Source organism: Anomaloglossus baeobatrachus, chromosome 8 (assembly GCF_048569485.1).
Source record: "Anomaloglossus baeobatrachus isolate aAnoBae1 chromosome 8, aAnoBae1.hap1, whole genome shotgun sequence".
NCBI lineage: Eukaryota > Metazoa > Chordata > Amphibia > Anura > Aromobatidae > Anomaloglossus > Anomaloglossus baeobatrachus.
The window spans coordinates 69,026,342-69,053,749 of record NC_134360.1 but is presented as its reverse complement, the minus strand read 5'-3'; the positions used below and the strand labels follow the sequence as shown (position 1 = coordinate 69,053,749).

The following is a 27,408-nucleotide window of genomic DNA, read 5'->3' as shown; positions in this document are numbered from 1 at the left end:
TAGTAAGACGATAGTTCTCTGGTGATGTCATGGGATTCTAGTGGGAGTCCATGTGAATTAGCAACTTTAACCCCTTAACGACCGCGGGCAGTAAAATTACGTCCTAAATGACATAATGTTACTGCCCGCGGTCTGCCGGCAGCATCATGCTGCGATCGGCACACATCTCAGCTGATTTTCACAGCTGAGATGTGTGCCTGTTAGGCATGAGCAGAATCGTTATCTGCTCGTGCCGATTAACCCCTTATATGGCGCTGTCAATACGTGACAGCGCCATTATAAGCGCGATTGCGGTAATGTTTTACTTACCGCCCGATACCGGAAGTCACGTGACGCGATCACGTGACTCCCGATAGTTGTCATGGTAGCACAGGGTCATGTGATGACTCCTGTACTACACCTGACTTGGTTTCACTTTCGCTGTGCCAGCGGCACAGCAAAAGAGAAAGACAGCGTATCTGCTGTTTACAGCCGTGTAGCTGTGATCAGCAGATACTGCAGAGCGATCGGAATGCTGATCGCAATAGCCCCCTAGGGGGACTAGTAAAATAAAAAAAAGTTAAAAAAAAGTTTTAAAAAATTAAAAAAACCCTAAAAGTTCAAATCACCCCCCATTCGCCCCATTGAAAATTAAAGGGTTAAAAAAATAAAAAATATACACACATTTGGTATCGCCGCGTTCAGAAACGCCCGATCTATCAAAATATAAAATCAATTAATCTGATCAGTATACGGCGTAGCGGTAAAAAAATTCCAAACGCCAAAACAATGTTTTTTTTGTCGCCACAACTTTTGCGCAAAATGCAATAAGAGGCGATCAAAACGTAGCATCTGCGCAAAAATGGTACCGTTAAAAACGTCAGCTCGAGACGCAAAAAATAAGCCGTCATTGAGCCATAGATCCCCCAAAAATGAGAACGCTACGGGTCACGGAATATTGCGTAAAACGTGCGCCACTTTTTTCGGACAAACTTCCGATTTTTATTTTTTTTTAACCCCTTATATAAAAGTAAACCTATACATGTTTGGTGTCTACAAACTCGCACTGACCTGAGGCATCACACCCACACATCAGTTTTACCATATAGTGAACACAGTGAATAAAATATCTCAAAAACCATAGTGCTATCGCACTTTTTTTGCAATTTTTCAGCATTTGGAATTTTTTTGCAGTTTTCTAGTACACTATATGGTAAAACTGATGGTTTCATTTAAAAGTACAGCTCGTTCCACAAAAAATGAGCCCTCACATGACCATATTGACTGAAAAATAAAAAAGTTACGTCTCTCAGAAAAAGAATGGTGGAAAAAAAAACGGAAAGCGAAAAATCGTCCGGTCGTGAAGGGGTTAAATTAAATAGCTAACCTGCAGTGATTGGCACTAATGCCGGTTATTATAGTTACAGGCAGATGCTGGCTGTGTAACACAGCCGGCATCTACTATGTATGAACCAGGCTCTGCTCTGAAGCCTGGTCTGTTTTTGGTTTTTATTTACTGATCAATATTGGTGTATATTGAAGACCGTTAATGTTGTTGGCATGTTAACCCCTTAAGTTTTAATCTAGACTCTTGGCTCTAATTGGCCCCATCGTGTTTCTCCTAGGGCGTGTGTGAAGAGATGCGTTACGAAGAAATTCAGGAATCCTTTCCTCTGGAGTTTGCCCTGCGAGACCAAGATAAATACCGGTACCGTTATCCAAAAGGAGAGGTCAGTAGGTCTGAGGGGTCAAATATCTGGAATTGGATGATAATGTGAGTGTGGGGGTCTTCTGCTGCCAGGATGCCATATTCAAAAGGACTCTACTTTAGTGTATTTGCAATTATTAAGTATGTCTTACACAATATCGGTGCTCATCTGACAAAACAAGCACAGCTAGTAAATATCCAAAAATTCTGGCAATACCCTCTCACCGAGTACTGGGGACTTTATTTTTAAATTTAACCTGGTGGTCAACTGTGCAATGTGCTTTTTTTCACCATTTCCCTAGCCCATCCCATGCTCCTTTTACACTGGGATATAGAGGCTCTTATAAATTTGGGGGAACCTGTTAAAATATGGAGGGAGACACTTATCCTGCCAGCGAACCCTGGAGATTGCTTCAGCTGGAGGGCCATGTTTTTAACCCCTTCACAACCAACCGATTTTTCGCTTTCCGTTTTTTTTTTTTTTCGCCATTCTTTTTCTGAGACGTAACTTTTTTATTTTTCAGTCAATATGGTCATGTGAGGGCTCATTTTTTGCGGAACGAGCTGTACTTTAAAGTGAAACCATAAGTTTTACCATATAGTGTACTGGAAAACATCAAAAAAAATTCCAAAAAGCAGAAAAATTGCAAAAAAAGTGCGACGGCACTATTGTTTTTGAGATTTTATTCACGGTGTTCACTATATGGTAAAACTGATGTGTGGGTGTGAAGCCTCAGGTCAGTGCGAGTTCGTAGACACCAAACATGTATAGGTTTACTTTTATATAAGGGGTTAAAAAAAAAATCGGAAGTTTGTCCGAATAAAGTGGCGCATGTTTTACGCCATTTTCCGTCACCCGTAGCGTTCTCATTTTTCGGGATCTATAGCTCAGTGACTGCTTATTTTTTGTGTCTCGAGCTGACTTTTTTTAACGGGACAATTTTTGCGCAGATGCTACGTTTTGATCGCCTCATTGCATTTTGCGCAAAAGTTGTGGCGACAAACATTGTTTTGGCGTTTGGAATTTTTTTGCCGCTACGCCGTATACTGATCAGATTAATTGATTTTATATTTTGATCGGGTGTTTCTGAACGCGGCGATGCCAAATGTGTGTTTTTTTTTTTTTACCCTTTAATTTTCAATGGGGCGAATGGGGGGTGATTTGAACTTTTAGGTTTTTTTTTAATTTTTTTAAAACTTTTTTTTAACTTTTTTTTATTTTACTAGTCCCCCTAGGGGGCTATAGCGATCAGCAATCCGATCGCTCTTATCTATCAGCTGATCACAGCTACACAGCTGTAAACAGCAGATACACACACTCACTTTCTTTTTCACTGGGCCGCGGGTACAGTGAAAGTGAAAGCAATTCATGTGTAGTACAGGAGTCATCACATGACCCTGTGCTACCATGACAACTACTGGAAGTCACGTGATCGCGTCACGTGACTTCCGGTATCGGGCGGTAAGTAAAAGTTTACCGCGATCGTGCTTATAATGGCGCTGTCACATATTGACAGCGCCATTTAAGGGGTTAAACGTCACGAGCAGATAACTATTCTGCTCGTGCCTAGCAGGCACACATCTCAGCTGTGAAAATCAGCTGAGATGTGCTCCGATCGCAGCATGCTGCCGCCAGCAGACCGCGGCAGTAACATTATGACCGCCGTCGTTAAGGGGTTAAAACTATTGAATTAAAAATATTCACTTTCTTTTCCTGCTGAACATCCTAAAAAGGAGTATTTCTATCAAGGACAGAAATATCTAAAATCTGTGTGACCTGAACCATTGTAGAGAACGGAAGGAGGAGAGGTGGTTACTGCATCTGGGAAAATACTAGATCAATAGAAAGGGGGTCAGGCATTTGTGCTTGACAGCCAAACACCAGTCACTACAGCCCCCTCCCCCAATCTCCACATAGGTGGGACTCTCATTTATAGCCTGTCTGTGGATAGGCCATTATGGGAGAATCCCCTTTGTGTGACCTGTAGGAAAGGTACAGTAAGGCCTTGTGCCCACGCTGCGGATTTACCGCGGATTTTGCCGCGGATTTGCCGAAAATCTGCAGCAGCAGCACTTCCAAGCCATTTCAATGGCATTTTGGAAATGCTGTGCCCATGCTGCGGATTTTTCCGCGGCGGATTTGCCGCGGATTTTGATGCGGAAAAATCTGCAGCATGTCAATTATTGTGCGGATTTTGGTGTGGATTTTTCCCATGCAAGTCAATGCAAGGTGTAAAATCCGCAAGAAATCCGCAGGTCTGTTCCCACAGGCTCTTTTTCCTGCGGATTTGGTGCGGATCTCGCAAACAAATCCGCAGGAAGTGATGTAGGATAGTTCAGGAAGAGGAAGTTTCACCATTTTGTAGTGTAGAGTAGTGGCAGTGTAGTCGTGTTGTGTCCGGACTCTGGATTGCCAGCTAAAAGCAGCTAGTTACAGGCTGCTTGCTTTTAGCTGGCAAAACAGGATCCCAGCTCTTTTTTCACAATTCTTTTTAAAAAAAAAAAAAAATGTGCTCCGCTGTATTTTCACTGTCCAGCCCGATGCAAGCAAGCAACTGAGGGCTGTGCTTCTCAGCGGGATAAGGCTGAAGCATTCTCTGCCCCTCCCGCTGAGAAAAACAGTCCTCAGCTGCCCCTGAAAATGGCGGCTTCATTGTGAAGCGCCATTCTCAGGTGCTGTACCGAGGCTCATCCAGCCGCCCTGATGCATTTGGCTGGCTGGGTAATCTGAAGGGGTTAATGCCAGTTTTCTGCAAACTGGCACTAAGCCCGAGGTTCATAATGTCATGCCTGTGTAGACACGGCCATTATGAACCTCCGTTTGGTAATAAAGAAAAGAAAACACTTTTTGAAAAATTTTATTTGAAATAAAAACACACAAACATCCCTGATTGCCATCTTTATTACTCCCTGAATCCCCCGACGATAATCCATGACAGCTCCGATGTGCACCCGGCTGACCCGGGCACTGGCGTCAGCCGGTGACAGCAGCTGTCAGTGTACGAGATGCTGCACAGCTCTCTTCTGTCTGCTGGGACCGGCTGACGTCCGTGCCCGGGTCACATGAGTGCACATCGGAGCCCGGCACATCAGCTGGTCGGTGTGCAGTCAGCTGACCCGCCCGCGCTCGCGAATTAAGTCAGCTGACGATGTGCAGTCATGTGACCCGGGCACGGACGTCAGCCGGTCCCAGCAGCCGTCGGTGTACGAGATGCTGCAAAGCTCTCTTCCGTCTGCTGGGACCGGTTGACGTCCGTGCCTGGGTCAGATGAGTGCACATCGGCCGACTATTCAGCTGTCGATGTGCACTCAGCTGACCCGCCCGCGCTCGCGAATTAAGTCAGCTGACCGGCTGACTTCTGTGCCCGGGTCAGCTGATGCTGTGAAGTCAGCTGACCCGAGCTCAGCTATGAACTGAGCTGACCCGGCCAGTGAGTTCTGCCGCTCCCAGCATCCGGCAGAGAGCTTTCCTGTGATATTGTCCTGGATTAACCTCTGAGGCTTGGGAGTAATAAAGATGGAAATCAGGGATGTTTGTGTGTTTTTATTTCAAATAAAATTTTTCAAAAAGTGTTTTCTTTTCTTTATTACCAAACGGAGGTTCATAATGGCCGTGTCTACACAGGCATGACATTATGAACCTCGGGCTTAGTGCCAGTTTGCAGAAAACTGGCATTAACCCCTTCAGATTACCCAGCCAGCCAAATGCATCAGGGCAGCTGGATGAGCCTCGGTACAGCACCTGAGAATGGCGCTTCACAATGAAGCCGCCATTTTCAGGGGCAGCTGAGGACTGTTTTTCTCAGCGGGAGGGGCAGAGAATGCTTCAGCCTTATCCCGCTGAGAAGCACAGCCCTCAGTTGCTTGCTTGCATCGGGCTGGACAGTGAAAATACAGCGGAGCACATTTTTTTTTTTTTTTTTTTTTTTAAATAACAGTGACAGGGAACATGGGACCACATTTTTTGGCTATAAGCTGCGGCCACCACCACTGGGTTATTATATACAGCCAGTGATGTTGGCCGCAGCTTTTCTGTATCAGCACACTGTGAGACTGCTAACAAAATGGATAATGGAGAAGAAAGGAGGGTTGGGACAGGAAATGACACAAAGAGACTTTTTTTTGCCTTCAAAACAGTCAAAGCTTTATTCAGAAACACATGAGTACAATGGACAAAATCCGCATCAAAATCCGCAACGAAATCCGCGTCAAATCCGCGTCAAATCCGCGTCAAATCCGCAGCTATGCTAAGGTGCGGATTCTGGGGGAAAGCTGCGGATTTTGAGGCACAAAAATCCGCAGCAACATTCTCTCGTGGACACATAGCCTAATAATGACAGGAATGTTTAACCATTTGATGGTTCGGAAATACACATCTATATCATGTTGGTGCGGATCCCGAGAATTCAAAGTCCTGATGAAACTTCCAGTTCATACAAGCCATGACCTGGTCAGCTGACGATCCGTAGAATCTATTTTTTATTTATTTATTTTTTTTTTTCTATTTATGCTCTTCATAGTTCAGAAATAGAGGAAACCTTTTTTTTTTTTTTTTCTGCAGTGTCTTCCAGTGTAAAAGATGTTTAGGTTCATTAGGACGCAGTAACAGCTGCTGGTTGTTTTCTCACCAGGCAGTAGCTGCCTCACCGACCTGACTAATGGCAGATACCGGCTGTGACACTGATGTGATCGCCTATACCGGCCAGCTGTTAGCATGCGGAAATTCAGAGTCTAGTTAGAATATTAGCAAATTGGGTGTAAGGCAGAGTTCAGATGAGTGCATGGTTTTGGGTTTTTTTTGGGGGGGGGGGGGGGGTTACACAGAACTATGTGACATCAGTATTTATACACCAACAGTGTAAAGTGTACATGATAAAATGGGTCCCTATGCAAGATGAACTGCACTACAGATTATTACGGTCAGCTTTTTAACTCTGATAAGACCCATACTTAGAGCTCGTCCAGACAGGTGTATAACTAGTAGGATTGGGAAGAATATGCTGTTATTCTGTTTTAAGACTTTCACACTTTAGTCTGCTTCTATTGTTCTTCTGGCTCTTGAACATCTTAATGGGAATCTGTGTTGCTACAACATCCAGGGCAGTCATAATGCAAAACCATAGACCCTAATTCTAGCAGTGTGTCACTTACCGGACTACTTGCTGTAGATTTGATAATAATTGTGTTTTACCTGTTGCAGATTTACCAGTTCTCTGAATGCTGAGCTCTGTATAACCCCGCCCACACCACTGATTGGCAGCATTCTGTGTACCCTGTTCATGGGCCGAAAGCTGCCAATCAGAGGTGGGGGTGGAGTTATACATGGCTCATGAATATGGAGAACTCCATGGAAGCTGGTTTACTAGTCCTCAAGTGGTGATCTCCTGCTGATTAAGTCATTTTTATCAAAACTACAGTAAGCAGCCTAGTAAGTGTACGGGTCTCTGCCCCTACATTCTTCTGCTCTTATATTCATTAAAGGGAATCTTTCACCAGGTATTTTTCCACCTAATCTAACAGCTGTAATTTGATTAACACATCTTGCGTCCTGTTATGCTCTCGATGATGCCATCTGTCCATGTTACATTCTGGAAAAGGAAGTAAATGTGTTCAACAATGTGATCTGCTTTTCAGTCATATGAGGACTTGGTGCAACGTCTGGAACCAGTCATCATGGAGCTGGAACGTCAGGAGAACGTGCTGGTGATCTGCCACCAAGCTGTCATGCGCTGCCTTCTGGCCTACTTCTTGGACAAGACTGCAGGTGAGGCCCGGACACCTTTCATACATTATACTGAATATGGACCAATACACTCAGCTGGGCATAGCGGAGAACCTGTATAAAATCCTGACTGTATAACGTTAACAGGGTGCTAGGATGCCGAAAAAGCCGTACCACTAAATCCTCTGCCTACACAGGTGCTACCCTTACATTGGTCTTGATTGGACCAGAAGTGATGCCCCTGGCGTAGGGCAGGTGGTTAATCTTTGGGACGCCATCGCTTCTGGTCCTGCAGATACCATCACAGGGGTGACGCTGGAGCTTGGAAATGATTTCAGTGGTACATTTGTTTTTTCCTTTTCTAAGCATCCTTAGAAGAAAATCCCTGTAAGCTGTTTCCATCTGATTGCAGAAAATTCTACATGGAAGTGCAGCCTTCTAGCCTTTGATTTCTTTCTTTGTGTTTTTTTTTGTTTGGAGGTGGGGGGGGGGGGGGTGTTTCTGGAGATTTTTTTTTTATACAATTTTCATTTTTTTTTTTCATTTCATTTTTCACAGATCGGTTGCCTTACCTCAAGTGCCCCCTTCACACTGTCCTGAAGCTGACGCCCATAGCTTACGGTAGGACACCACTTTCTTAAGTCTTTTCTTGAGTTTCTGATTACGTGGATCCTTGGTTGTGCTTTTTAATAACTCCATAGAGGGACTACGGACAACTTTTGTTCCCTAAAAATCATGGAAGATGAGGTCAGCAGGACTTTGTCCTATAGATATATTTCCAAAGGCCTTTCATCCAGTAAAGTGGTTAATGTTGTGTTCTTTGCTCCAGTCTTGCGCTACCTGTAGACGTCTTCATTTGTTTCCAGCGCCGTTCCTGCCTATCTCCAGCAATTTGTGACCTGCTGGCTGCTCCAGTGATTCATGTAGCGTCCTGGACGTCACAACTCAATAAAAGTCTATGGAAGCCTCGTTCTGGCCTCAATCTAACTCTCATAGACATGCATTGAGCGCTTGTGGTGTAACTTCCAGTTAGTCAGAAGTTACGGGCACAAGATGGTGCCGCCGAACTGAAGTGGCATGGTGAAAGGTGAAGACGTCGGACGGCAAGTTTAAAATGGGGGTCAAGGGACTTGGATTTAAAGTGCCACTCCAGTGCTAGAAACAAAACAAAACAATTGAGTGGTGCTATAAAGGGGTTTTTCCAGTTACAGAAACAGCCAGCTACAATTATTTATTTAAAAAAAAAAAAAAATGTGCTTGCGCCTCCTCACTGGGTCCACCACGGAGTCTCCTCTGCTGCTCCCAGTGTCTGTGGTCTGCAGTGCTGAAGTCACTTTGGCGGCTCCACCGAATCAGTGAGCCTAGTCCGAGTAGATGAGCCGCTGAGCTTGCTTAGTGGTATTATTTGCACCGCTGACAGTACTGTATCTACAGCGTGCTTTACTCCTTCTCCCTGGGTCCATTCCTCAGTTTCCGCCACTGCTCCAAATTTCTATTATTGTCTGCAGTGCTGTTGTGATGTCATCAGCCCTACAGCCAATCCGTGAGCTCAGCTGCAGAGCCTTCCACATGACATCAACGCTGCAGACAATGACAGACAATGTGAGCTGCGTGGAGACTCGCCATTGGACCTGGGAAGGGGGAATAAATTAACTGGTTTTATTTATTTTATTTTTTTTTAACTGCAGCTGTGGAATTCTAAAAATGGAAAACTCCTTTACACGTGTGACTTCTATGTGACTTCTATTTTGGTTTCGCACACTTGCTAATTTGTTCGTTGCCCTCTCTCTTTAGGTTGTAAAGTGGAAGCAATCAGTCTAAATGTGGATGCTGTAAACACACACAGGGATAAACCTGAGGTGAGCCACTCATTGGATGTCTGCGTAGTAATGGACACGTCCGAGGGAAAAAAAAAAATCTAGATGGCTGGCAGGATACTTTGTCATATTTTCTCTCAATGTTTTTTTTTTTTTTTTTTTTTTGTTGTTGTTGTTAATCTGTTCCAAGTTTTCCACGTACTGCGGCAACAAAGTGCCTGTGTGCTATCAGACCACCTCCAACATTACACCCCTTCCAGGAGGAGCACAGAGCGCTGACATGAGCGTTAACTTCCATCACCCCCTGCAGAAGCAAAGGCTAAACACCGGGATAATGCCGTAATATCATGGATGTTGCAATTTTCTTTTTGGATAAAACCTGTTCATCACTATCGGCCCTCTAGCTCACCAATATTCAGAGCATATTCTTCAATGGCAACATTGAAACCTTTTGTTGCAGTAAAAGCCCCAGAGGTGTCAAAGCGAAACCTTGAATCTCCACTTTGTACTAGGAATGTCCAGTGCTTTTCTTTTGGATTGACTGAGATTAGGAGCCCCATTTATTTTTTTTATAGCATTGATGCTGCCCGGTTTGACTGGACTCAGGCATAGTCATCCCTGAGACAACTGTCAATCACCTGAATAAGGCCGCCCACTGGACTAATGGATGCAAACATCAAGGATTTCAATGATAAAATTGAAGTTTTGCTGAAACTTTCGCCCCCAAAATGTACAGTATATCAATCTGATCAGCTCCTCCTGCCCCATAACATCCCACCTGCAGATCAGATACAGTGATAATAAAACGTTTACTATAATATCCAACACTCCGTCCGATAGAATACAAGTTAAGGTTAAAATATGCCATAATCAAAGACTGAGAATAGAGGCGATACTACATCAGCCATATATGTATGTGGTGGAGCCATATTTATAGGGTCATTCGTTTTGGTTCCAAACAAAGAAGGTACAATGCCACCTCAACGATCGAAGTGGATTTTTTTTTAAACCGAATCAAACTTTAGATTTTCCTGGTTTCAGTGAAAGTTGTCATTTAATCAAGACTCAGACTCCAGGATTAAATCTATTATTTTGGTAATTTCTAACTATTTTTAGATTTATTTGCCAGAATATAAAATTTTATAAGCCATTTCTTTGAAAACTCTTCATCATGCTTTTCTGATATTCTGCTCCTCAGAACGTAGATATATCCCGGCCACCTGAGGCAGCCCTGATCACTGTTCCCGACCACCGTGGACCCAGTAATGGTGCCGTTACTTATTTCTATTACTGCTGCCTGACTTAATCCCAAATCCTTGGTTAATTTAATTTATTTGTATTTTAATTTGAAGCCTAATCCTGGAATTATATAACATGTGAAGACCCCCACAGCCATGCGATTGTAGTTGTGGAGCGTCCTGATTAATCTCCGAATCCAATCTGAAGCTAATTAACATGATCTAATTACCAGTAAATGTATGTGACATGTCATGGAACGCCTTGCATTCTGGCTGCTGATCTTCTGCGGTACATGTGCTTTTTACGTCTGGATGGATGCTATAAAGGGGTGGATAGGGTAGGAATGCTGCGTCCAAGGTAGAGGGTATTGCATAGAAATTGGTGTACCAACAAATGGGTTCTGCCCTTAGAAGCAGATGTAGTGGTAATGTGTCACATTAGGTGTGGGGAAGTACCAAGCAAAAGGGAAGGGAAACACTGTGTCTAGGGAAGGGGGAGATGGTGACCGCTGACCAAACGTACCGCTGGCCGCTGACCAAACGTACCGCTGGCCGCTGACCAAACGTACCGCTGGCCGCTGACCAAACGTACCGCTGGCCGCTGACCAAACGTACCGCTGGCTGCTGACGTCCCTGATCAGCCTAGAGGGGTCCCGAACCTATGCGCAGAGCCGAATACCTGACTCTGACCGACCTTGTCATACTCCCTAGGTAGGGAGTGGATGAGATGAGTGCTTAGTCAACCCCCCCTAAATACTAAAGAACACACGGGGAAAAATCTACAAATAACTTATCTCCGGATGACTCAGAGGAACCACAAAGTTTCTCCAGATGAATGCAAGCCGCCTGCTTGTACTCAAGACTTTAAATTGATCACCAGCAGAGAGCAAGGGGAAATGAGTATTTGAAGACACAAAGGGAAGTGCTGATGATTAACAGCTGAAAAAGTGAGGAAATCCACAGGGTCCTAAAGAGAAAGGGATTAACTCCATGCAGGGGGAAAAAAGGAAATTCAGAGAGCAGCTTGTGTAGCCAAATGCTGCGACCTTCTACAGCCGGACACTACAGGATTGTCTATCAAGCGTGACATACCTGTAACTGCATCGCCCTCAATTAACCAGGTGGTACTTTTTTGAAATATAGCCAGTAGTGTGCATAGTATATAGCATTAGTGATGGAGTTTTTGTATGGTAAAGTTAGAGGCTCAGACCTGCTACGCTCACTTCTGTATAGCGGTAAGGATGGGAGCAGTGCACGGTACCTGCCCACCACACACCCGTTCCGGCAGGTATCCAAAGATGAGACCATACACTCGCCTATCGATGTAGAGCGGGACTTGCGCTTTAAAAGGAATCTGTCAGCAGGTTTTTGCTACCTCATCTGAGAGCAGTATGATGTAGGCAAAGAGATCCTGAATCCAATGCAGCCGTTCTGACACAATCTACATTTTTAGCTTTAGTCTGCCACCTCCCACACCAGACTCTCAATAGATTGTATATTGACAGTGAGGTGTCAATCATAGCAGGCGCGTTATTATAATTAGAATGTATAATTCCATCTTAATCAGATATTTTTCTTGACTCGATCCCTAATAGCATAAATACCTATAATTCACATGTAGTCATACATTTTTCAAAAATAGTCATTCTAAGTAGCCAATATAATCAGTAATTCCTTTTTATTAAAATATAAATGGGTGTCACACAATGCAAAAGAGTAAATTTTTTTAAAAATGTACAATCTAAAACAATTCAAGGGAAATACTGGCACAGGGTAGCGCGATCCATATACAGCGGTTATATACAATGATATGCAATCATATGCAAGATTTATATTGTATGTTACACATGGGATAACTTTAGTAGTCAATTACGTAAAAACTCATATCTTTGTCGCTCCATTGGGAGACCCAGACAATTGGGGTGTATAGCTATGCCTCCGGAGGCCACACAAAGTATTACACTAAAAGTGTAAAGCCCCTCCCCTTCTGCCTATACACCCCCCGTGCCTCACGGGCTCCTCAGTTTTTATGCTTTGTGCGAAGGAGGCAGACATCCACGCATAGCTCCACAACTTGGTCAGCAGCAGCTGCTGACTAGGTCGGATGGAAGAAAAGAGGGCCCATAACAGGGCCCCCAGCATGCTCCCTTCTCACCCCACTCTTGTCGGCGGTGTTGTTAAGGTTGAGGTACCCATTGCGGGTACACAGGCAGGAGCCACATGCTGTTTTCCTTCCCCATCCCTTAATGGGCTCTGGGTGAAGTGGGATCCGGATCGGTCTCCAGGCACTGGGACCGTGCTCCCTCCGCAGCCCCTGGGAATCTGCAGGATAGGAGCTGGGTATCGTCAGGGACAAGGCCCTGCTACTGTGAGGTACTCTGTGTCCCCGTGGGGACCGCGCATGGAGCGCTGGTGCCATACACATTACAGCACTGCTGGATGTGTTAGTGCGCCGGACATGGAGCGCTTGTACCAGACACTTTCCAGCACTGCTGGGTGTGTTAGTGCGCCGGACATGGAGCGCTTGTGCCAGACACCTTCCAGCACTGCTGGAGGTGTTAGTGCGCCGGGGGACTACCGCGCGGCCGCGCTTATTGCTGGCCGCGCTCATGACTTTAGTCCCCGGCTTCTGCGGCCTAGTGTCGTTTATTCCCGCCCACAGGCCTGCCAGTCAGGGGAGGGGCGGGACGCTGCACAGATCGTCAGCGGAGGGCTGGAGCATACATTAGTATCCTCCTCCCTCCTCACTCAGTACAGTGGGGCACTGGATTCCCGCACTTTTTCTTGGGCACGCCCACGGTCTCCTCCTCCCCACAGAACGCCGGCAGCCATTCCTGTCAGCGATTCAGACGCTGGAGAGGAGAGACAACACAGGGAGACCCAGGCAGGGAATCTGGTGACCACACAACCGCTCTGAGCGGTCGGTAAGCAGCACCTGTGGTGCTGGCCCCACTGAGTACCGAAGTGTGTGTGTGTGTGTGTGTGTGTGTAATATAAATATAAATATATATATATATATATATATATATATATATATATATATATATATATATATATAAACTTATAGGCTATACATTGCACTGTACGGTCGCTCTGTTGATTTTTGGCTATATACCCTCCTGGTTGTTCTCAGAGGAGACAACATGTCATCTGCAAAAAGCAAGGGTGCCAAAGCACAGGCGTACTTTGCAACCTGTACCTCATGTACAGCTGTACTACCGGCAGGTTCCACTGACCCTCATTGTGTGCAATGCTCGGCCCCTGTGGCACTTACTCAGCCGGAGCCTCTGCTACAGGTGGCCCAGGTGGATCCACCTGCTACCACTGTCCAGGTGACAGGGACGGAGTTTGCAGCCTTTGCTGACAAACTGTCTGACACTATGGATAAATGGTCTGCTAAAATACTGGAAGCATTGCAGTCCAGACCGGTGATTCAGGCCCCGGGCTCTATCCAATCCTTGACCCCTGGTCCTCCTCAATTGGAACAGCAAAATGCCCTGGGGGTAACCCATAGGTCCCAGGGTGAGGTCTCTGACACGGACCGCAGTCCCAGGCCGCCCAAGCGGGGTCGCTGTGAATTTCCCTCCACTTCATCACACTGTTCAGGGTCCCAGCAGGGGGACTCTATGGAGGATGAAGGGAGATATCAGATCAGGATTCTGATCCTGAAGACGCTCTCAACCTAGATACACCTGAAGGTGACGCAGTTGTGAATGACCTTATAGCGACCATCAATCAGGTGTTGGATATTTCTCCCCCAGCTCCTCCAATTGAGGAGTCTGCTTCTCAGGAGAAATTCCGTTTCAGGTTTCCAAAGCGTACATTAAATATGTTTCTGGATCACTCTGACTTCAGAGAGGCAATCCAGAAAAACCGAGACTGTCCAGACAAGCGTTTTTCCAAGCGCCTTAAGGACACACGTTATCCCTTCCCCCCCCCCCGAGGTTGTCAAGGGCTGGACTCAGTGTCCTAAGGTGGATCCTCCAATCTCCAGACTGGCGGCTAGATCCATAGTTGCAGTGGAAGACGGAGCTTCACTCAAAGATGCCACTGACAGACAGATGGAACTATGGTTGAAATCCATCTATGAAGCTATAGGCGCGTCTTTTGCCCCAGCATTCGCTGCCGTATGGGCACTCCAAGCTATCTCCGCTTGTCAGGCGCAGATTCATGCAGTAACACGTACATCTGCCCCGCAAGTGGTGTCCTTAACCAATCAGGCGTCGGCGTTTGCGTCCTACGCCATTAATGCTATCCTGGACTCTGCGAGCCGTACGGCGGTGGCATCCGCCAACTCGGTGGTACTCCGCAGGGCCATGTGGCTACGTGAATGGAAGGCAGACTCTGCTTCCAAAAAGTTCTTAACCGGTTTGCCATTGGCTGGCGACCGCTTGTTTGGTGAGCGATTGGATGAAATCATTAAACAATCCAAGGGAAAGGATTCATCCTTACCCCAGTCCAAACCAAACAGACCTCAACCACGGAAGGTACAATCGAGGTTTCGGTCCTTTCGGACCGCGGGCAGATCTCAATTTTCATCGTCCAAAAGGCCTCAGAAAGATCAGAGGAACTCTGATGCATGGCGGTCTAAGTCACGTCCTAAAAAGACCGCCGGAGGTACCGCTCCCAAAGCGGCCTCCTCATGACTTTCGGCCTCCTCAAACCGCATCCTCGGTCGGTGGCAGGCTCTCCCGCTTTTGCGACGCCTGGCTGCCACAAGTAAAAGACCGATGGGTGAGAGACATTCTATCTCACGGTTACAGGATAGAGTTCAACTCTCGTCCTCCGACTCGTTTCTTCAGAACATCTCCACCCCCCGACAGAGCCGAGGCTCTTATGCAGGCGGTGGGCACCCTGAAGGAGTGGTGATCCCGGTTCCTCTTCAGCAACGGGGTCACGGTTTTTACTCCAACTTGTTCGTGGTGCCAAAAAAGGACGGATCCTTCCGTCCCGTTCTGGACCTAAAGCTGCTCAACAAGCATGTGAAAACCAGGCGGTTCCGGATGGAATCGCTCCGCTCCGTCATCGCCTCAATGTCCCAAGGAGATTTCATGGCATCAATAGACATCAAAGATGCTTATCTCCACGTACCGATTGCGCCAGAGCATCAGCGCTTCCTGCGCTTCGCCATAGGGGACGAACACCTTTAGTTCGTGGCACTACCTTTTGGCCTGGCAACAGCCCCACGGGTCTTCACCAAGGTCATGGCAACAGTGGTGGCAATCCTACACTCTCAGGGACACTCGGTGATCCCTTACTTAGACAATCTACTTGTCTCTCAAGGGGCATGCCAACACAGCCTGAACATTGCTCTGGAAACTCTCCAGAGTTTCGGGTGGATCATCAATTTTCCAAAGTCAAATCTGACACCGGCCCAATCACTGACATATCTTGGCATGGAGTTTCATACTCTTCCAGCGATAGTGAAGCTTCCGCTGGACAAACAGCGTTCACTACAGACAGGGGTGCAATCTCTCCTTCATGGTCAGTCACACCCCCTGAGGCGCCTCATGCACTTCCTAGGGAAGATGGTGGCAGCAATGGAGGCAGTTCCTTTTGCGCAGTTTCATCTGCGCCCACTTCAATGGGACATTCTCCGCAAATGGGACAGGAAATCGACGTCCCTCGACAGGAATGTCTCCCTTTCTCGGGCAGCCAAAGCTTCCCTTCAGTGGTGGCTTCTTCCCACTTCTCTGTCGAAGGGGAAATCCTTCCTGCCCCCATCCTGGGCTGTGGTCACGACGGACGCGAGCCTGTCAGGGTGGGGAGCGGTCTTTCTCCACCACAGGGCTCAGGGGACTTGGACTCAGACAGAGTCCTCCCTTCAGATCAATGTTCTGGAGATAAGGGCAGTGTATCTTGCCCTAAAGGCGTTCCAGCCGTGGCTGGAAGGCAAACAGATCCGACTTCAGTCGGACAACTCCACAGCGGTGGCATACATCAACCACCAAGGCGGGACACGCAGTCGGCAAGCCTTCCAGGAAGTTCGGCGGATTCTGCTGTGGGTGGAAGCCACAGCCTCCACCATATCCGCAGTTCACATCCCGGGCGTAGAAAACTGGGAAGCAGACTTTCTCAGTCGCCAGGGCATGGACGCAGGGGAATGGTCCCTTCACCCGGACGTGTTTCAGGAGATCTGTTGCCGCTGGGGCATGCCGGACGTCGACCTAATGGCGTCCCGGCACAACAACAAGGTCCCGGCATTCATGGCACGGTCTCAAGATCACAGAGCTCTGGCGGCGGACGCATTAGTTCAGGATTGGTCGCAGTTTCAACTCCCTTATGTGTTCCTCCTCTGGCGCTGTTGCCCAGAGTGTTACGCAAGATCAGGGCCGACTGCCGCCGCGCCATCCTCGTCGCTCCAGACTGGCCGAGGAGGTCGTGGTACCCGGATCTGTGGCATCTCACGGTCGGCCAACCGTGGGCACTACCAGACCGACCAGACTTGCTGTCTCAAGGGCCGTTTTTCCATCTGAATTCTGCGGCCCTGAACCTGACTGTGTGGCCATTGAGTCCTGGATCCTAGCGTCTTCAGGATTATCTCAAGAGGTCATTGCCACCATGAGACAGGCTAGGAAACCAACGTCCGCCAAGATCTACCACAGGACGTGGAAAATATTCCTGTCGTGGTGCTCTGCTCAGGGGGTTTCTCCCTGGCAGTTTACCTTGCCCACTTTTCTGTCCTTCCTTCAATCTGGATTAGAAAAGGGTTTGTCACTAGGCTCCCTTAAGGGACAAGTCTCTGCGCTCTCTGTCTTTTTTCAGAAGCGCCTAGCCAGACTTCCACAGGTACGCACGTTCCTGCAAGGGGTTTGTCACATCGTACCTCCTTACAAGCGCCCGTTAGAACCCTGGGATCTGAACAGGGTGCTGATGGTTCTTCAGAAACCACCGTTCGAGCCAATGAGGGATATCTCTCTCACGCCTTTCGCAGAAGGTGGTTTTCCTAGTAGCAGTCACTTCGCTTCGGAGAGTGTCTGAGCTAGCAGCGCTGTCATGCAAAGCCCCCTTCCTGGTGTTTCACCAGGACAAGGTGGTTCTGCGTCCGGTTCCGGACTTTCTCCCTAAGGTGGTGTCACAAACCACCGGGGGGGTCACTCAGAAATCCCCCGCGCTGGCTACCAGTACGTCACAATCGGGGGGTAACAAGTGGGGGTCACCCCTCCTTTATACCTCCCGACCGACAGACAGAGCACGTGACGCGCTCTCTAGCGCCCCTCTTATAGTCAGGCCAATTATGGAATTGCCCGACAATAAGCAAGGAGGCCGCTATACTACTTATGCCGATTATTGAAGGGTCCCCGGTGAGAGTAAGGTATATATTCCCCCGACCTCCGCGGGCGGAATATATAAAATCTCCCCGAATCTCACTGGCCTCCCCACAATAATCCTTGGCACAATTCGCTGCCACCAACCGATTTACGGTAACTATTAGCCGAACACACAGACGTGGGATTCAAGATCGAGATAACAGAACAGCCCAAGATTAATTATATAATTTAATCAGCCTAAAGCACACTAGAAACTACAATATATACAATAGGGAATCTACAGAATATACAGTTATGTCAGAGTACAGTTACAATCAAAGCATGGGTTACAAACAGGCATACACAGTTCCAGCAGTTACCTTGTTGCGTCTGGCCACAGGGGGGCGCTGTACCCAGGTTTCTAGGATCCTTCCCACAGATGTTTCCTACACGTGCCCCCAGCGAAAAGAACCTTGGAAAATGGCCGAAGTAGGGTTATCAACCTGGGCAAATCCAGGTCCCCTCCTACCTTAGTGACCTCAGAGGGAGCACTGCTCCACCCCTGGCTGGAGTTATGGACAATCCACAACATGGAATATGGGCCATAACTTTGCGTGGGAGCGTCGTAGGCGGACGCCAATGCTCTCATTGTGACAGTTATGAATTTAGCTACAGAACGAGGGGACTCATGACCTGTCTGCCAGTTCCCCATTGGCTGATATCACGCCTGGGGCATTTCCCAATGTCCTGCTCCCATAAAAAGGGTGTGCCGGCATCGTCCGCATGCGGAGACACCATTTTTATGGTTGCCATATTTATCGGAAATATGGCTTGCGAGATATGAACCATTTTTTACTGGAGTCGTTCTGTCTAGCTAGTTCCATAGCCTTGCTAATGAGATACAACTCTTGTTACAGGGTGACGGCAGGGAGTCATCCTGTGTCCATTGTTCCCACACCACCTCATCTCCATATCACAGGACATGGCCATGGAGGTGTAAGTGGAACACTGAGAACAAGAAGGGAGGGGGCACTGCCAGGGAGTGATGAGGGATTATGACTGGAGTCATAATTCATCTTCATATCCCGGGATTTGCCTCACACCTCCCCCCTTTTGAGGGCGCTAGGGGGCAGCACACTCCGGTGTTCCCCCGTGCGCCCGTCCGCGACCTCTCCTTGTCGGGACAGCCCGTCTGCGTTACCGTGGTCACGGCCCCTTTTGTGGCGAATGGTGAAGTTGTATTGCTGGAGCGCAAGGCTCCATCGCAACAATCGCCCATTCGTCCCAGAGACGGTGTGCAACCAGCTGAGGGGATTGTGGTCCGTCTCCACGATGAAGTGGCGCCCGTATAGATAGGGTTGCAGACGCTGCAGGGCCCACACTATGGCCAGGCACTCCTTCTCCATCGTGGAATAGGCAACTTCCCTTGGTAACAGCTTCCTGCTCAGGTACAAGACTGGGTGCTCTTGGCTCGCAGAGTCCACCTGGCTGAGCACCGCACCGAGGCCGAAGTCACTGGCGTCGGTCTGTACTACAAACGGCCGCGTGAAGTCGGCTGCCTGTAGCACGGGCGGGCTGGACAGGGCGTCCTTTAGGGCCCGGAAGGCTGTCTCGCAGTCCATTGTCCAATCGACTGCAGAGGGCAGCTTCTTCTTGGTGAGGTCCGTCAAGGGCTTTGCCAGGCTACTATAGCATGGAACAAACCTCCTATAGTACCCAGCGGTCCCCAAGAAGGACATCACCTGCTTCTTGGTCCTGGGGGTGGGCCAGGATGCGATGGCTTCCACTTTCTCAGGCTCGGGCTTCAGTGTTCTCCCACCTACCCGGTGACCGAGGTACTGGACCTCGCTCATGGCCAGCTGACACTTTCCCGGCTTGATGGTCAAACCTGCCCGGTGGATCCGCCTGAGCACCTGTGCTAGATGCTCTAGGTGGTCCTCCCAGGTGGGACTGAAGACGGCAATGTCATCCAGGTACGCGGCCGCGTACCCTTCAAGTCCCTTGAGCAGGGTGTTGACCATCCGCTGTAAAGTGGCAGGGGCATTCCTCATCCCGAATGGCATCACCGTGGACTCGTACAGTCCAAATGGGGTAATAAAGGCAGAGCGTTCCCTGGCCTTGCGAGTCAGGGGGATCTGCCAATATCCCCGGCTCAGATCCATGATGGTCAGGTACTGAGCCCCGGCCAACTGATCGAGCAGGTCATCGATGCGTGGCATTGGGTACGCATCGGCGACCGTGACCGCATTGAGCCCCCTGTAGTCCACGCAGAACCGAGTGGTTCGGTCCTTCTTAGGGACGAGGACTACAGGCGAGGCCCAAGCGCTGTTGGATGCCTGGATCACCCCCAGCTTCAGCATCTCGTCAATCTCCTGGCGCATGTGTTGCTGCACCTCCAGGGAGACCCGATATGCTGAACGCCGGATCGGGGGATGATCCCCAGTGTCCACGTGATGGACAGCCAAGTCAGTCCTTCCGGGCTGGTTGGTAAACAACCCCCGGAAGGGGAGGAGGGTGGCCCACAGCTGGGACCGTTGGTCTTCCAAGAGCTGGTGGCCAACCTCCACATCCTCAATGGATCCGCCTGCCCTAACCTGGGCTAGCATATCCAAGAGGGTTTCCGCTTCTCCCTCTTCGGGCAGGTTGCACACGGGGAGCGCACATGCCTCCCGCTCATGATGTGCCTTCATCATGTTCACATGGAAGGGCTTCCGCCTTCCACGGGCAGGGTCCAGGGTGACCAGGTACGTTACAGGGTTGAGCTGCTGGTACACGAGGTATGGGCCTTCCCAGGCTGCCTGAAGCTTGTCCTGTGGTACGGGGACCAGTACCCACACCTTTTGACCCACTTGGTAGGTCCTCTCACAAGCGTTCTGGTCGTACCAACGCTTCTGATCGGCCTGGGCTTGAGCCATATTGTCGTGTACCAGTTGCGTCAAGGCCTGCATTTTGTCCCGGAAGCGCATGACATACTCTATAACCGACACTCCAGGGGTGGCCAAATCCCCTTCCCAAGCCTCTTTCACCAGAGCCAGGGGGCCCCGCACACGTCGCCCGTACAGGAGCTCAAACGGTGAGAATCCTGTTGAGGCCTGTGGAACCTCCCGGTAAGCAAATAACAGGTGTGGGAGATACCGCTCCCAGTCACGCCCATGGGAGTCGACCAACATCCTAAGCATCTGCTTTAAGGTGCCATTGAACCGCTCGCACAGGCCATTAGTCTGTGGATGGTACGGGCTGGCCACCAGATGTCGCACCTGGACTTGCTTACAGAGGGCCTCCATCAGCTGGGACATGAATTGGGTCCCCCGGTCAGTGAGCATTTCCTGGGGAAAACCCACTCGGGAGAAAATCTCCAGCAATGCGGTGGCCACCTTGTCAGCCCGAATGGACGACAAGGCCACTGCTTCTGGGTACCGGGTGGCATAGTCCACTACCGTCAGTATGAAGCGTTTCCCGGAGCTGCTGGGGATGGCCAGCGGGCCGACCAGATCCACAGCCACCCTCCTGAAAGGCTCATCGATGATTGGCAGAGATACTAGTGGGGCTTTGGGGTGTGGCCCCGCCTTCCCCACTCTCTGACAGGTTTCACACGAACGGCAGTAGGCAGCCACATCGGCCCCCATTTTTGGCCAGTAGAAATGCTGGTTTAACCTGGCCTTGGTCTTAGCGATCCCTAGGTGTCCGGCCATCGGAATCTCATGTGCGATCCGCAACAACTCCGTCCGGAACGGATAGGGTACCACTAACTGTCGGTCCCTGGGCCACGCCTCCGGTGAACCCTGCTGGACCGTGGCCCGGTACAGCCGTCCTTGGTCCCAGACCACTCGCTCCGGGTCCGAGTCCGAGGGAGGCTGTGCCGCCTGCTCCTTAAGAGCTTTCAGGCTGTCGTCAGCCTCTAACGCTGCCTGAAACCCCTGACTAGATGTGGCCAGAATCGACGAGACTGTCACATCTTCAGTCAGTACCCCGGGACCTGTGTCCTGGCCTCCACCTGACTCGGCTGCCACTTGGTCAGAAGGGGAAGAGCTATCGGACCTCCGGGAGGCCCCTTGGCTTCCAGCACTCCCACTGCGGGTGACAGCGGCCACAGCCGCTGCGACCGTGGGTCGTGCCTGCTCCTCCTCCGTTCCTGACCAAGTCGCCGGTTCAGGCAGACCTACCTGGCTTCCTGACACCCCGGTTGTGGGGGAACCATGCACCGAGATCTTACCTGGGAGCACTTCCGCTCCTGGACCGGCCCCAATCTCACCTGCCTGTTCCCCTCCTGCAGCAACAGAACCCCGCTGTGAAATCTCTGGGGACCCCACATTTGCTGTGGTAGCCCCCACCCCACACACTGGTCCTCCCCCTGCAGCACCCTGCTCTCTGCTTATCCCTGCAGAGGGCAGCAGATCCCAGCTCACAGGCTGATTACTTGTAGAGGCATTGTCACACCTTTCTCTGACCCCCTCCCCTGTCACAGCTGCAGCTGAGTGCGTGTCTATGGTGTCTATGCAAGCAGAAATATCAGAGTTCACTCCCTCCTCCCTTACATCATTCATAGATAACACATTAACATTGTCCGGAGGCATGTCAGTACTGGCTGAAGGTTCAGCCCTTGGTTGGGGCCCAAACTGGGAGGTTATCTGCCCCAAATCTGTCCCAAGTAGCACGTTTGCAGGGATCCGATCAGTTACCCCCACCTCCCTCACCCCTCGCCCTGCGCCCCAGTCCACATAAATGTCAGCAACAGGCAGCGCCGGGTCAGTGCCTCCAATCCCGGAGACAGCGAGGGTTTTTCCAGGGATCAAGTCTTGGGGGGACACCATCTCAGGCCGCACCAGAGTCACCTCCGAGGCGCTGTCTCGCAGTCCTATGGTCACAGACCGGCCGACGGTGACAGGTTGGAAGCTGTCCAGGGACCTACCACCACCCCCACCCACACAATACACCTTGGGCGGCCCTTGGGACGGGGACGGAGCCGGGGCCTTGGGACGCTGAGGGCACATGGCCTTGAAGTGTCCAGGTAGGTTGCACTGGTGGCACCGTCTTGGTTCCGCCACGGGCCTGGAGAGGGGAGTTGAGGGGGACACCCCCTGCAGTCTAGGGGCAGGTGGGGCAGTCGCAGAATTCATCTTACCCCCTCTCCAGGTGCTGCTGGTGGCCGCTCTCCTGGCCTCAGGGGCCCGGTTGTTGGTGTAGTCATCGGCAAGGGCAGCTGTAGCCGTGGACCCCTTTGGCTTCTGGTCTCGGATGAACTGGCGGAGATCCTCAGGGCAGTTCCACAAGAGTTGCTCCGTGATGAACAAGTCCAGGATCTCCGGTCCGGTGGAAAGCTGCAGGCCTTGGGTCCAGTGGTCGGCAGCTCGGGCAAGTGCCCGCCGGTGGTCAGCCCAGGAGTCCTTTGGTCCCTTCTGTAGGCTCCGGAACTTCTTGCGGTAGGACTCTGGAGTGAGGTTGTACTGTTGGATCAGGGCCCGCTTGATGGTGTCGTAGCCCTGATCTGCCTCGGCAGGCAAGTCCCCAAGGATATCCAGGGCCTTACCCCTTAAACGGGGGGTCAGGTATTTGGCCCACTGGTCCTTGTCCAGATGGTGCTGCAGGCAAGTCCGTTCAAAAGCAGTCAAGAAAGAGTCCAAGTCTCCATCCTTCTCCAGCACTGGGAAGTCCTCAACACGGACCTTTGGAAGTTTGGTGTCTCGAAGGTCACGTGTGGCTGATGAGGGCCGGAGCTGAGCTAGCTGCAGCTGGTAGTCACGGTCTGCCTGTCGCTCTCGCTCTCGCTCTTCACGCGCTGCCTGCCGCTCTCGCTCCGCAGCCTCACGCTCTGCGTGCCGCTCTGCCCTGCGCTCTGCCAGGAGTTCCTTGTAGCCCTTCTGGTCTCCGGCCTGGAGAAGGGCCATAGCCATTTGAAGAAGGCTATCCGAGCCTCCCAGGCTCGGTGGAATGGCACGTGGTGATCTGCGGCACGCTGCAGAGCTAGGCGATTCACTGTCCCTTTCAGAGCGGAGGGCTGGCATCTGGCTCGTTGAGGAACCTTGGGTGAGCTCCTCCTCATCTTGTCCAGCAGTGCCAGGTTGTGCAATGTCCTCGGCAGAACGGTTTTCTGGCGTCGAGCTCCTGGAGGACTCGTGGGCAACCTCCTCATTGCTGTCCACAGCACCGTCCTCCCTCTCTTCGGCTCCTGCCTTAGCATTGGCCAGTTGCATAGCTCTGCTCCTGGTGCCATCAGCCATTCTTGCAGACTTTTGGTCACTGACACAGAACTGACACCTGATGCCTCCACACACCTTACAGTATCTGCACTCTGACACTCTAGTGTTGAGCTAGTCTGAAGACCCCAGCAGCCACAGCTGCTGCAGGCAGTCTTTAGTGTCTGGGAGTATGGGTCTCACACTCACACACACTATTATCTCGATCCCACCGCTTGCCACCAATATGTCACAAACCACCGGGGGGGTCACTCAGAAATCCCCCGCGCTGGCTACCAGTACGTCACAATCGGGGGGTAACAAGTGGGGGTCACCCCTCCTTTATACCTCCCGACCGACAGACAGAGCACGTGACGCGCTCTCTAGCGCCCCTCTTATAGTCAGGCCAATTATGGAATTGCCCGACAATAAGCAAGGAGGCCGCTATACTACTTATGCCGATTATTGAAGGGTCCCCGGTGAGAGTAAGGTATATATTCCCCCGACCTCCGCGGGCGGAATATATAAAATCTCCCCGAATCTCACTGGCCTCCCCACAATAATCCTTGGCACAATTCGCTGCCACCAACCGATTTACGGTAACTATTAGCCGAACACACAGACGTGGGATTCAAGATCGAGATAACAGAACAGCCCAAGATTAATTATATAATTTAATCAGCCTAAAGCACACTAGAAACTACAATATATACAATAGGGAATCTACAGAATATACAGTTATGTCAGAGTACAGTTACAATCAAAGCATGGGTTACAAACAGGCATACACAGTTCCAGCAGTTACCTTGTTGCGTCTGGCCACAGGGGGGCGCTGTACCCAGGTTTCTAGGATCCTTCCCACAGATGTTTCCTACACGTGCCCCCAGCGAAAAGAACCTTGGAAAATGGCCGAAGTAGGGTTATCAACCTGGGCAAATCCAGGTCCCCTCCTACCTTAGTGACCTCAGAGGGAGCACTGCTCCACCCCTGGCTGGAGTTATGGACAATCCACAACATGGAATATGGGCCATAACTTTGCGTGGGAGCGTCGTAGGCGGACGCCAATGCTCTCATTGTGACAGTTATGAATTTAGCTACAGAACGAGGGGACTCATGACCTGTCTGCCAGTTCCCCATTGGCTGATATCACGCCTGGGGCATTTCCCAATGTCCTGCTCCCATAAAAAGGGTGTGCCGGCATCGTCCGCATGCGGAGACACCATTTTTATGGTTGCCATATTTATCGGAAATATGGCTTGCGAGATATGAACCATTTTTTACTGGAGTCGTTCTGTCTAGCTAGTTCCATAGCCTTGCTAATGAGATACAACTCTTGTTACAGGGTGACGGCAGGGAGTCATCCTGTGTCCATTGTTCCCACACCACCTCATCTCCATATCACAGGACATGGCCATGGAGGTGTAAGTGGAACACTGAGAACAAGAAGGGAGGGGGCACTGCCAGGGAGTGATGAGGGATTATGACTGGAGTCATAATTCATCTTCATATCCCGGGATTTGCCTCACAGGTGGTATCCCCCTTTCATCTCAATCAGGATATCTCCTTACCCTCTTTTTGTCCTCATCCAGTTCACCAATGTGAAAAGGATTTGCACTTGTTAGATCTGGTGAGAGCACTCAGATTCTACATTTCTCGTACGGCGCCCCTGCGCCTCTCGGATGCACTCTTTGTCCTTGTCGCTGGCCAGCGTAAAGGGACACAAGCTTCCAAATCAACCCTGGCTCGGTGGATCAAGGAACCAATTCTCGAGGCTTATCGTTCCTCCGGGCTTCCGGTTCCCTCAGGGCTGAAGGCCCATTCTACCAGGACCGTGGGAGCGTCCTGGGCTTTGCAGCACCAGGCTACGGCTCAGCAGGTGTGTCAGGCGGCTACCTGGTCGAGCCTGCACACTTTCACGAAACACTATCAGGTGCATACCTATGCTTCGGCAGATGCCAGCCTAGGTAGGCGAGTCCTTCAGGCGGCGGTTGCCCACCTGTAGGACGGAGCCGGTTGCGGCTCTATTATGAGGTATTATTTACCCACCCAGGGACTGCTTTTGGACGTCCCAATTGTCTGGGTCTCCCAATGGAGCGACAAAGAAGGGAATTTTGTTTACTTACCGTAAAATCCTTTTCTTCTAGCTCCAATTGGGAGACCCAGCACCCGCCCCTGTTTTTTGTGTACACATGTTGTTCAGGTTGAATGGTTTCAGTTCTCCGATATTCCTTCGGATTGAATTTCCTTTAAACCAATTATAATTTTTTCCTCCTTCTTGCTTTTGCACCAAAACTGAGGAGCCTGTGAGGCACGGGGGGTGTATAGGCAGAAGGGGAGGGGCTTTACACTTTTAGTGTAATACTTTGTGTGGCCTCCGGAGGCATAGCTATACACCCCAATTGTCTGGGTCTCCCAATTGGAGCTAGAAGAAAAGGAATTTACGGTAAGTAAACAAAATTCCCTTCTTTAAAGTGCATAGTGCAGATGAATGACATACATGATTCTCTTCATATATATCCCTATATCATTATTATTAAAGGGAACCAAACATCAGGATTTTCATGTTTAAGGTGCAGCCAGTCCAGTACTGGCACATTGTGTACATACCATCAGGGGGCAGCTCGGGTGTTTAGTCAGTGAAATCCAACTTTAGAAAGTTTGAAAATTCGTGCACTTTTTGATTGACGTGTGCACCTCTCTCCTAATGTCCGGGCGTGTTATGGACGTTTATCCCCGCGCCGCCTGTTTCTCCCTCTCACTGGCCGTATGTAAATTCCTCTCTTCAGAAACATGGCGCCGGAGTTGGCACCTGCGCATAGCGCTTATTTCCGGCGCCATGTTTCTGAAGCCTGCTGTACTTAGCATTTTGCAGGAGAGGGCGGCGCATGCGCCCTCGCTTCTTCAGATCCCGTTGTGACCGCGGGAGCGCGTGTGGTTACAACAGGACTGCAGAACAGCTGATCGGAGGACGCGATTACCTGCAGCTAATTTCGTCCTCTCATCAGCTGTTCTGCAGTCCTGCTGTTACCACACGCGCTCCCGCGGTCACAACGGAATCTGAAGAACTGAGGGCGCAAAATACTAAGTACAGCGGGCTTCAGAAACATGGCGTCGGAGATGAGCGCTATACGCAGGTGCCAACTCCGGCGCCATGTCTCTGAAGAGAGAAATTTACATACGGCCAGTGAGAGGGAGGAACAGGCGGCGCGGGGGGGGCGGGGATACAAGTGCATAACATGCCCAGACATTAGGAGAGAGGTAGGAACAGGTGGGGGGGGGGTGATAAACGTGCATAACCCGCCTGGACATTAGAAGAGAGGTAGGAACAGGCGGGGGGGGGGGCGGGGATAAATGTGCATTACACGCCCAGACATTAGGAGAGAGGGAGAAACAGGCGGGGGGGGGGCGGGGATACACGTGCATAACCCGCCCGGACATTAGGAGAGAGGTGCACACGTCAATCAAAAAGTGCACGAATTTTAAAACTTTATAAAGTTGGATTTCACTGACTAAACACCCGA

General features: G+C 50.0%; 1 protein-coding gene across 3 annotated transcripts in view; it reads left to right on the top strand.

Moving 5' to 3' along the window:
- LOC142249843 (6-phosphofructo-2-kinase/fructose-2,6-bisphosphatase 4) overlaps positions 1-27,408 on the top strand; it is a 109,537-nt gene that overhangs the window by 73,408 nt on the left and 8,721 nt on the right. For 2 of the 3 annotated variants that reach the window (XM_075321773.1, XM_075321771.1), the window contains exons 10-14: positions 1,605-1,709; positions 7,322-7,451; positions 7,968-8,030; positions 9,204-9,268; positions 10,425-10,494. In XM_075321773.1, the coding sequence (XP_075177888.1) occupies positions 1,605-1,709; positions 7,322-7,451; positions 7,968-8,030; positions 9,204-9,268; positions 10,425-10,494 (433 nt within the window). The remainder of the gene's footprint in view (positions 1-1,604; positions 1,710-7,321; positions 7,452-7,967; positions 8,031-9,203; positions 9,269-10,424; positions 10,495-27,408) is intronic. The other variant, XM_075321772.1, reaches the window with a different exon arrangement.